The sequence below is a fragment of the Podarcis melisellensis genome (assembly GCF_964234715.1).
Source record: "Podarcis melisellensis genome assembly, chromosome: 5".
Lineage (NCBI taxonomy): Eukaryota > Metazoa > Chordata > Lepidosauria > Squamata > Lacertidae > Podarcis > Podarcis melisellensis.
This window is the reverse complement of record NC_138537.1, coordinates 98,509,009-98,521,109: the sequence shown is the minus strand read 5'-3', so window position 1 is coordinate 98,521,109 and position 12,101 is coordinate 98,509,009. Positions and strand designations below refer to the sequence as shown.

At 45.1% G+C, this 12,101-nt stretch overlaps 1 protein-coding gene across 2 annotated transcripts in view; it reads right to left on the bottom strand.

Annotated features, from left to right (window-relative positions):
* The window catches only part of FBLN1 (fibulin 1), a 53,972-nt gene extending 43,752 nt beyond the window's left edge, over positions 1–10,220 (bottom strand). Inside the window, exons 1-3 of one of the 2 annotated variants that reach the window (XM_081913299.1) lie at positions 10,023–10,220; positions 3,418–3,517; positions 322–454 (exon numbers count right to left, since the gene is read on the bottom strand). In XM_081913299.1, coding sequence (XP_081769425.1) covers positions 322–454; positions 3,418–3,517; positions 10,023–10,089 — 300 coding nt within the window. In that variant the 5' untranslated portion in view covers positions 10,090–10,220. The remainder of the gene's footprint in view (positions 1–321; positions 455–3,417; positions 3,518–10,022) is intronic. The other variant, XM_081913300.1, reaches the window with a different exon arrangement.
* Positions 10,221–12,101: the final 1,881 nt, after the last annotated feature.

Below are 12,101 nucleotides of genomic sequence, written 5' to 3'. Positions count from 1 at the left end.
TGGGACCGAACGACGGGAGCTCACCCCGCCGTGGGGATTCGAACCGCCGACCTTACGATCAGCAAGTCCTAGGCACTGAGGTTTTACCCACAGCGCCACCCGCGTCCCTTATAATATAATATAGGTATAAAGGGCAAGTCTTCTTACTGAGTCTTCTTACTGAGGAGCTGATATGATTCCCGGAATGCCATGTTCCAGAAACACTGTGGAAAGCTAGACTCCAGGAGGCTTGAATACAATGCTGTGCCTAAGAGGTTAAATTCTGAGCCTTAATTCAAGGCAAACGGTTGATATCAAATAATGGCAGCTCTGAAATCTCACCTTAATGACTTTGTCTTCACAGGTAGTATTGCCTTCATTGGAATCACAGTCTTCATGCTTGCTGGCAATCGCTATTCCTGCTGTGCAACGCAGCTCTTCCAGTTGATTGAGGCAGCATTGTTCCTGAGCTATGCTACAAATAAGTAAAAAGAATGGGAGCGGAGGCGGGTGTGTCTGAGGCCAAGCACATAAAGGCTTGTATGGTAATATTTGCCTCAAGCCAAAATCTCAGCATCTTCAGACAGTCCACAAGCTGTAGCCAAGGATTCTTTCTAATGGCTTATGGTTTGTCTGGAGGAGACAAACCACGAGTCGAAGTTCAGACAATGCACCAAGCCCAAACCATAGTTTAGCTTGCAGCAGCACAACAATAGCAAGACCAGAGGAAGAACAAAGTGGTCATGATTTCCGCTAGAAGAGGTCGCTAAATTGTGGTTTGGCTTGGTGTTACATGTGACCTGGGCCAGTGAAATCTATATTTAGTTAGGCTTTACTGAGAGTTTAATAGCAAAGTATGGAGAGGTAGGGAAACTGCCCTGAAGATGTTGATGATGATGATTAGTGTCGCACCTGCCCTGAGTTAGAAAAAACCATAGTTCTAAATTAGAATTTGACATCTGCTTTCAGCCAAGTATGGTTAGTATTCCACTTAGGGCAGCTTAGTGTGGGCAAGAGAAGTGGGGAGTGGGGGTTCACAAGAGAGCAGGGCAGAAGGATACATGAGCCTGAGTTGTGTCCTGATTTCTTAATCTTGGTTAAGAGCTCAGGAAACCATACATCTGCACCAAACCAGCTACACAACCTGATTTGTCGATAAAGTTTGGTTTTAGTTTAATTAAGGTTAGCTGGTGTAACACCCTCCAAATGTTCTTGGACTACAGCTTCCATCATCCATGACCATTGGCTATGCTAGCTATGGATGATGGGAATTGTAGTCCAACAACACCTGAAGAACTTCACACTGGCTCTTCCTGGTTTAGATACATACATAACACCAAGCAACATAATCTGTAGTTAAGTGTTATGTTTTATATCCAGCTAAGTCACATGTAGAGCAGACCTACTGAAAGCAATGACTTGACAAACTAAGTGCATTGGTCTACTCAGAGTATAGCTTAGTTGGGTACAATTCTTGGACAGGGCATACCTCTCTTTCCCAACCCTCTCAATACTAACAGCATACTTTTTTAAAAAAGTAAGTCTTTTTTAAAGCCAACCAAGAGATCTTTTAAGGAACAGATCTGTGGGCTTTTACTTCACCTCTTCATCAGATTTACAATTAGCAGAGAAAGCCTGCATTCCTGTTCATTAAATGAACTGTAGCTCCAGAACTCTTTCATGTCTTCTGCTATCCCCTCCAGAGGGTGAATGCTTAAAAACAGCATGAATTTCCTAACTGCATCAGGACTGCTCTTATTTCCCTTTCATTCATTTCCATAAAAACCATTCAAAGTGCAGGCTATAACTTAAGGGGGGAAATTCCTCTAGCACCAATCTAGTTTCAAGTGGTTGGGAGGGGAGTCCCTCACCTTCTCATTTCCATCATTTTCCAGAGAACATTGTGGTTAAATAAGGAACTTGCTAAGTTGGTATTTAGCATTTCAACATTAAATACAAAAGGAGGGACCTGCTGCTCTTTTCAACAAACTCATTTATGGAAATCAATTTGAACAGGGTGTTTACAGGGTACGTGTAAGCAATATCAGCCTAATTCTGTGTAAGGCAGTAAACCTATTCTAGCTCAAGTTTCTCTCTGATGTGCCAATTTTTCATCCCCAGAGGGATTTTAATGGGGGGGGGGGGTTGCACAGAGGAACACTCATTCTTAGTGGACCTCAGCTTCAACTTGTACAAGTGGTACAGTCAAGTCACAAATATACCACCTCGGCTAGGGGGTGGTGAGGTGGGCCCCTGCCAGGGGCACAGGCAATGGGGGGGGGCAAAATTGGCTTTAAAATATGTCCATAAATATAAATATTGATTATTGCCTCATAAGAAATAGTTTTAAATAGAGGGTGAATTGAATGGGGGGGTTGGAGGAGAGGCGGAAAGAAGAGCTAATTTGTCCATGGCTAGGGGGCACAATCTGGACAGTTCTGCCAGGGGTGCAAGATCACTCAGCTACTGCTCTAGCAACAAACATGCCCATTATGTGACGTTAACAGAGTAGCAGTTGTAATAACCTAGGCCCAGGCGAAACCCGTGTGCTGGTGGTAATCTCATATGTGGAGTGGAGGAATGAACTCCCCCCACATTACATCAAAATACATGAGTGACATGGAGCCCTGAATGCAGAGCCCAAAGGCACAGCCACTGGGTTTGCATGATTTTTAGGCTGAAAGATCCTGAAAATGAGGGTCCATGCAGCCCCAAGATTTCACATTCTTAGTAAAAACAGTTATACACCATGTTGACTATGTACAAAGTGACCTAAAAAAGTAAAAAAATCTTTAAAATATAAAACACAGTTCAAGTAATAATAATATTTAACGAAGTATGACTACCCACCAGGGGAACAAATACTGCAGTACCATCCATATGGTGCCAGGGCCATGTGACTTGAGGCACCAAGAGGAGCCAGGCTGCGTTCCTCAATTTGATTTCTCAACAGGATTTCCCCTTTTCCTGACCCCTGTGTATGTTTCATCTTTTTAAATTTTTATTGTTATTCAAGAAACTTCAAATCAAGTTACGTTTTATCTGTCAACCACGTTGTGTAGGAGGCCGTATTCAATGCCAATACAAATGCAAAAATTCACCAAGTACTAGCAGACAGGATTGCAAAACACATTCTTTCCATTCTTAAAAAGAAATCAAGCCAGGACATCTACAATTACAAATCTGAAAAGCAAGACAACAAATATTTTCCCCAAAAAGGTTCTTTTCAGAGTGCTGTTTATAGATTGGGCAGGAGGCCCCTATTTTTCCACTAAAGACTACTATCATGGGAAGAAGTCCCAGGTCAGTGTCCAAAATGGGACCCTACAGTAGCAGTGAAAACTTAGGACACTGGGCTTTCAAGGCCAATGCTTTATCCCAGAGGAGTAGTCTATCTGTTGCTATAACAACAAGCAAGCAAGCTGCTTTGAAGAATACCTGCATTCTTTGGAATCAGGATGTGATGGCAGAGAACTACAGTCCCTCTTCTGACTTGCCCATTCATATCCCTGTGAGCAGCAGCTCTCCACTGAAGTTTCTGCAGAAAGAAAAAACCATTGTGTTTTAGAAGCACTCAGGAAATGACATTGTGGAATCATCTGTCCACCCTCCCTGCAGAGGCGGAGCTAGCTCTGGCACCCAGAGTGGCACACATGATGTGCACCAAGGGGCAGGGCGAGTGGCGAGCATCCCAGGGGGGTGGAGCTGCGATGTCCCCCCCCCCAGGGATGATGCCCAGGGCGGGCCACAGCCACCGCACCCCCCCTTCCTCCGCCGGATGACATAATGAGGGTGCAATGGAGGCAGCAAAGTATGCCACCTTTGCTGCCTTCACTGACACTACGAAGGTTCGATGCTGAGCCCTCGCCAGTGTTCAGTTGCATTCAGCCGGACCTTTCTCCCACTTGCATTTAGGTTGTCTCCCAGCTTGTTTCCTTGCCCTAAATTCTGGAGTATAGCAGGGAGCCAAACCTGAACCTACTGCCAACCAGCTTTCTTGAGTGACCTAATGAATGAAGAAAAATGTCTCAGTGGTCCTCTTTTAAACTGCTTTCAACTGTATAATCATAAAAATGCTGTTACTGCTCTTAGATTGAAATAATCCAGTTGGAGTAAAGATGTGGAAAAAGCACCCTAACACAACAGTAAAATCTTATGAAATCAAGATGAATTAAAAACTATTTTTAAATGAAAAATGCAGAAGTGAAAAGACAGAACACATGTGGGAAATTAAGGAATTTAAAATTACAAAGAAAAAGAATTTAACTATACAGCTGACAAATACATCAAAAGGGGAAAGAATACCAAAAAGAACTAAACTGAACAGACTGCAATCCTGAACACTGACATTTAAGCAGCCTAACTGTGCGCACATTGCAACCTTAGTTATTTGGACTTCAGATTATTTGTGCACAATGGCCAGGTCTAGCAAAATAAACACAGTTAATGAGCAACAGGATTACAGACATACTTAATATTTCATGCACAAAAGTTCACTACGCAGCAGGAACATTAGAACTAATAAACGAGTCACTCTAATTGTTATTTTTAAAAAATTATTGCAGTCTTACAACTGGTTCAAATCACTGTCGAGGCTGGCCAAAACTCCAGCTGAAAGAATTTCAGTGACACTGGATTAGACACAGTGGCATCCCAAAAAAGAGGGCCAGATTTGATGAAGTGAAGGGCCATGAGGGCCAACCAAAGTTGTTGACAGTTGTTTTTAGGATTTTACCAGATTAAACGGACTGGCGGGCCAGATTAGGCCCCCAAAACAGACTTTGGACATGCCTGGATTAGAACGTCAACTAACTCCAATATGCAATACCAAGGTGTCAGTCAGTAGGCATTACAACAGCCGTCTTCCTTCTTTCATACCATTCGAAAATTATGAATATTCTGGTGCAAATCTTATGTCAAGCTGCCCTTGACAGTTTTTGTTGTGTCTAAAATGTTGAAACTGACCAGATGACCTGAATTTACAATCTTGGCTGAGAGAAAAGTCTAGCCTTAAGAAAAAAGCAGACACTAATACTGCAGAAGAATTAGCCCCTTATCATATACAGTGGTACCTCGGTTTACAAACTTAATCCGCCCCGGAAGTCCGTTCTTAAACCGAAACCGTTCTTAAACCAAGGCGCACTTTCCCTAATGAGGCCTCCCGCCACCGGTGCCCTTCCACCGTTCAGCTTCCGTTCTTAGACTGAGGTATAGTTCACAAACCAGGACACTACTTCCAGTTTTGAGGAGTTCGTAAACTGAATCGTTTGTAAACAGGACTGTTCTTAAACCGAGGTACCACTGTATGCATATCCAACAAAGCCCCATATATTATAAATATATATCAAACAAACTGGGGGCCTTTCTCATGCTACCGAGGTTCACATACTTGAGCCAGCCTGGGTAGCCAGATAAAATTTGTGGTTGCAATGACCCCCAATAGTGGATGGTACAATCTTGCATCTAGTAGGGTTGCCATATGTCCTCTTTTTCCAGGACACATCCTCTTTTTCATGGATATGTAAAATGAGAGTCATCATAGTGATCCATAGCTAAAAGAAGTCGGCAAATGTGTCTTCAAAATACAGCAACCCAAGCATCTACTGCCATATTGAGTGCACCGAACAGAGAGCAAGCATGCAGATAACACATCTATTTCATGCTGAATGTCAGGAGCAGGTTGGCAATAAATCACAAGTTAACTCTTTAGTCAAAGAAACATGGTCAACTCAGGAGGCCAGGCCTAGTGAGCACAGCAACTCATCCCAGTAGACTGTGCCCCTATGAGCCGTTGTGGGGACTGAAGGTCCCCACCTTCCCACAGTTCCCTAAGTCTTCTCCTCTCCCGGGTCCTTCCCAGGCAACCTGAGACTTTGTCACCTTGTTTGTTTTTGCTTCACCCTCTTCATACCCCTTCTGGTTCTGAGAGACCAGGTGGGAGGAGATCAGGTCACAGCAGGAAGGGGAAACCCCCTGGCTTCTTCACCAGCCAGACTCATCTCTGCCTCTTGGCCCCTCTCCTCTTGAGCCTCTGATTCTGCCTCCAATTCTGGACTGCTCTCTGCCACAGACTCTTCCTGCTCACTAAACCCTGTTACCTTTTCACCTTCTGATACCTTCTCTTCCCAGTCTTCTCTCTCTCACCATTCATCATCCTACTACTACCAATCCCCAGACCTTGAGCCTTCATCTCGTGGGAATTCTCCTAGAGATTCCTCAGCTGTCGCCTCCCACCACTCCTCAGCATCCAGCCAGTCCATGACAGTGAACTTCCAAAACATTCAGAACATAATCTGCTTAGTGGTGGGCAATTCGCCCCTAGTCTTGTGTTTCTCTCTTGACATTTCCTGAGCACCTGAGAATCACAATGTAAATGTAGCAAATGAGGAAGGTGATGCTCCATCAGATGAGCAAATCTGTGGTTTGCCCACCTACCACACACCCCACACATTATTAAACCATCTTCAGGTGAGAAAGTAATGCCTTTATTAGATCCATGAAGTTGTTGGCCTATATGTGGTAATTACTATGACAACCCTCAATACTAGTCCCTTCAATTTAAAAATTGCAAATTAAACTGTCACACGGTATGTTGAACTCTTCAACTTTCAAATTCTGAAAATTGAGGGATGCTAAAAAGTTGTAACACGACTTGGGAATGCAAAAGATATTTTGGTTAAATTAATATAACTTTGTTTTGTAAGTAAAATATACATTAAATTGCACAGAAATCATTTAAAATGATTGCCAAGTACTTGCATATTATTATTATTATTAAGCATCACCTAACATTTTCAGAAGGTAAAATTAATATTAGTTGGTTTTCCAAAAGCAGTTTATATGCTTCTTCATCAAATTCAGACTTACCAAGCTAAATGTTGTCCACTCACAAAAATATTGGATTTGAATTCCTCACACCCAAAACATATTTTAAATACCCCCTCACTGAATAAATTTGCAAAAAATAAATTTTATCCCCTAAAACAATATGCCCTAATGGATTATGCCATTTGACAGTACCAGCAGAGAAGAAAACCTGGGATTACAGTAGCGCCATTTACTCATCCTGCCCCCACACTTCACCTCACCAGCACACAGAGAGAGCAAGTGCATGGAAGGGGAAGCAGGACAACACCCACTGGACCAGCCTCAACAGCTATGCACTCAGCGCAATGCCTGAAATGAAAGCCTACATTCATACAAATGTACGCCTATAACCCTCAGGGTTCCCGATCGCATGGAGAGTCTACCCATCAGCTGCCCCTTCAAATGTTGTGTTGAGTGCACAGAAGTTAGGGGTAAGTGGGCACATCCCTGTTGAGACCGTTCCTTTTCTCCTGCAGAGTACTATATGCATGGAGATCTATATCTAGAGAATCACAGACTTGTAGAGCTGGAAGAGAGACAAGGTCTAAGAATGTTTAGACTGGCAGGATGGGAAAGGCCTTTATGAGCTCCAACCCAAAAGCAGAAACAAATCATAGCCTCCAAAAACACAACTGCACAAGGTTGCTGTGATCTTTTTCCTGTTACAAACCATAAGATCACCCATTAACCCCATTGCACACATTTCCAGATGGTTACTTGGCTATATTACTAAGCTGGCTGTTTTACGTACCCAGATGAACCAGTTTACAGGATTGTGCACTGGATGATTCACTCTTGACTGAAACTCTCATGATCAGTCTCAGGGGTCCGCTTGTAAAGTTGGAATTATTAACCTATCTGCCAGGGTTGTCAGAACAAGATGATGATAACTTTGGAATTCCTCAAACAACAAAGGTGCTTTGTAAATGCTTTGAATATGGGGTGTGGCCCTCATCTCCGCTTTCAGGCCAAGGGAGCAGGCATTTGTCTGCAGACAGCTTTCCGGGTCATGTGGCCAGCATGACTAAACCGCTTCTGGTGCAACGGGACACTGTGACGGAAGCCAGAGCGCATGGAAATGCCATCTACCTTCCTGCCGCAGTGCTACTTATTTTTCTACTCACGCTGGTCTGCTTTCGAACTGCTAGATATCTAGTCATTAGTTAGCAATGTGGCTCTGTGACCTGAAAGTCTTAAGTAGAAATGTCATCTCAGTCATGAACTTGCAAGGTGACTTTGCTATCTCTCAACCACTGCACTGGAAACACGGGGGAAATAGCGCTGGCCCACCTCACAAGAGTAAGGGTTACTGAGAAAGAAACTTATTTGAACCTTTCAGGTGCATGACGACATCAACAGTAAGTAGCATTAATCTTACCTGGGTCCTTCCTAGGTTATCTTCACAACCCCTCTGTGGATTAGACTGATTGCCCAAGACCAGCCAGTTAGCTTCAAATGTGAATGTAGACTTCCCAGAGGCCAACTCTAATACCCAACTACACTACACACTGCAGTGTAGTGCAGGGCGTTGGACTAGATGACCCTCATGGTCCCTTCTGACTCTACAGTTCTATTATCCTAGTCTGGCTCAGGGGTGGCATTTGGGTCCACACTGAGGATTGCACACCAGTGGTACGCCAAAGTGGCCAACCCACATTTCCTCTCCTATGTGCAGACACTATGGCAACATCTAACTTGAAAATTGACCTGGTGAACTTGGAAACTTACACCCCACACCAGACTTTTTTGGGGGGTTGGTCCTAATAAAGGGTCATTTTAATCTCATTAAATCAAAATATTCTAATGATCCAACAGTGGCTCAAGAGCCGCTGGTAGGCTGGCAGCCCAGGAAGAGCATTCTGGCAAAGGGAAGACCAGCCTGTTCCCAACCATCAACCAGGGGAGAGCAGCTGCGAGGAACTTTGCCTCCCCAGCCCTGTCAGACAGAGCACACAGCTCCACCTGCCCATAGCTCTGGGAATGCAGAGGGAATCCATAGGGAGACATTCTCTAGCCACAAACATCAGCCAGAAGAATTTGGGTGCTGGGCCACGTATGTGTCACATGTATATGTGGAGGGTTTTTTCTGAGTTATTATAACCTGCTGCAAGCCCCCTTGAGAATCTACTTGTCTTTTTAATCTTAACGGAATCACAGTTTCCTCCAGAAAAATGCTTCCCCCCTTACACATCAGAAGGGATTGAGAACCTGTGGCTCCTCAGACGTTGCTGGACTCCAACTCTCGTCAGCCAGCAGGGCAGATGACTGGGGTGACAGGAGCATCTGGAGGGTCACAGGTTTCCCCAAGGCAGAACATACAGATCAGCACCTAAACCTTCGTACATTTAACAGGGCCATACTCTTCTTCCACCACACAGAGAACACTGAATGTGCACCATGCCCTGAGGGTGTAAACTGGGCGTCTGTTTAACAGGGCATTTAGGAGGAATGCCTGGTTTGCACTAGGGTCACACCCAGTGCTATTTTTCAAGAAAATGAGGTGCCAGAAGTCACCCTGAATGCTCCCCTGGTTCTCTTAGAATGGCAATGGCGCCCACCTGAGGGGGCAGGACCTGAGTTCCAGAGAGTTCCGGCTTGAAAAAAGCCCTGCTCACATCCACACTCGGAGCATGGATGACCAGAAAGGCAAAAGCATCTCTTATGCTTAAGTTATAAATAATGTTACACCTTACAGATTTATCAATTAGCATATTTACTCGGAAGTAAGCGGCACCACATAAGTGAGCAAGAGCTGGCTTCTGAAATGAATTTGTCTCCTCCTTTCTCCTTTCTGAAAATGTTTCTGAAATTTCCAAGTATTGGGTATCGTAAAGTAACCTCAAGGAAAAATAACTTCAGTCTCGTCGAAATCAACTGCACTCAGAATAGGGCAGACTAGGGCGCTTTGGTTTAGTTGCAAGAAACTAGTAACCTGCACGCCAACTCGAGGGGCTTCAGTCCCCAGCCAGGCTCAAAGATTAGAAGACACCCCCCAAAACACACACACACACACACACACACACACTTTCCACGAGAGCAGACTCTCTTGCTCCGGGTCAAATCTTGGTTTTCGCAGCCCGTGGCGGGTGAGGGGGGAGGCAGCCGGTCTTCTCCTCCTCGTCCTCGTCCTCGCCCTGCAATTCAAACATTTTGCAGCATTGCAGCTGTTTGCTTACCTTGCGCGCCGCACAAAGGCGCCGAAGCCAGAAAAAGGAGAAGCCGGATCCTGCGCAGATTCTCCATCAGAGAGCGGCGCGGAAGGGTCCCGGGAAGGAGAGCGCAGCAGCCGCAGGCAGGGGCTTCACTCTGGCTCGCTCCCTCCCTGGCCCTCTGTTTGAGTTTGAGTTGACTTTCCTGCTCCGACCTCGGCTAAAGTCCTCCTGGCCACTCAGGGCGGGTCGAGAAGGAAGGAGCCTGCGAGGATTACCCGCTACAAAGTCACTGCCTTCCTTTCAATTATCCCGCTTGCAGACGTTTAAGGCGAAACATAGCCTGGAGGCGGGGCCTTTTAAAAGTCCTCTGCTGGATCCCGGGGTGGTCCTTCTCCCCCCCCCCCCGATTTTCTTCTTATTACAGAGTCTCTCTCTCTCTCTCAACCAACTTGGGAAACAACCTCGTGGCCAAGACTGTTTGGTTCAGGTTTCCTCCTCCAAACAGAAAGGGAATTCTCGAAATACCTTCAGCGCAAGCAAAATCCCACATAAACAAAAAAGTGGGATGCCGGAAAAAGTCAAGGCCGCTTCCTGGCCGCTCAGTGGAAAGTTTAAAAGTCTCCGTTCTTCCTTCAGATTGTATATGTCTTAATGGCTGAGAGAAAATCTGGAGCTGAAAAAAGGAGGCAAAGGAAGCAATGCAAAAATTCTCCAATTAAAGGACACTCGCTAAAAGGGTATCTCATTTTTATCTTATCCAAACAAGATGCAGAGTGATCTTTGGTCAAAAGGAGGATCTGGCCGGAGCCCGTCAGCCTCCCTCCGGCTGCGCTGTTTGTGTGGGGATTAGATTAACTGAGGGTCAAATGTTATTTCAATAAGAGCAGATGGTGCTGAGTCCTATTTGAAGAGAGGAGCTGCTTCCCAGGCATGCAGGTTACCCTCCACCCCATTCCTCTAAGAGCGCTCTGGGCTTCCCATTTACACAGAACTCTAGTAATCATCCAAAGTGGCCAGCAATCAATGACTTACAAAACTGGACTGTTCTACATCCACATTTAATCTTCAACCAGTGAGCCCAAAAATATTGTAGTTCATTCGTTTAATAGTTTAGTTGGAACTCTAAGATGTTATTGTTATTATCATTACTTATATCTGGATGGTTTCTTAAGGCCCTATGAACTGCCATCTGATCAGACCAATGCCCATCTCGTCCAGCTGTGGGCTGATTCCAAGCAATGCCTGGAGAGGACCACCTGCTTCTGCTGGTCCATGGGCAATGCAATTAATATGGGTGCTGTTAGCAACTGATAATTGCCTTCTATTGTCCCCCCCCCCAATTGTTATTTCATTATCACAGGAGTGGAATCTGGTAATTTTTTGTAAAATGACACCTTGCGCAAGGCACCCCCAAATAGATCTTCACAAGTATGGATCTTCTCAATATTGCGCCGCCTCAGCTTGGTGCCTTCTAAATCTGGCACTGGCTTACCACACTGCACAGCGCAGAGAGTTGCCAGGTACAGGAAATCAGTTCCAAAGGTTAAAGCAGGGGTCAGCCACCTTTTTCAGCCAAGGGCCAGTCCACCGTCCCTCAGACCATGTGGTGGGCCAGACTATTTTTTTGGGGGGGATGAACGAATTCCTATGCCCCACAAATAACCCAGAGATGCATTTTAAATAAAAGGACACATTCAACTCATGTAAAAACACCAGGCAGGCCCCACAAATAACCCAGAGATGTATTTTTAAATAAAAGAACACATTCTACTCATATAAAAACATGCTGATTCCCAGACCGTCCGTGGGCCAGATTTAGAAGGCAATTGGGCCGCATCTGGCCCATGGGCCTTAGGTTGCCTATCCCTGGTTAAAGGGTTGTTTAGTGGAGGCAGAAAGGAAATACAGAGATACCCACTTGGTAGCAGTAGTGAGGACCAAGAAGGAGGTGCTGAGCTAGCTGTTTCACTTGTCTGCCCTCCTTCTCATGGTGTAGGCTGTAGCCCACTCGCCCCCCGCCCCCGTTACCCTGGCCACTGCCTTTTTGAGCAGCTTGGATGATGCACACATACAGCGGCATATCTGCATACACATTTGCATATT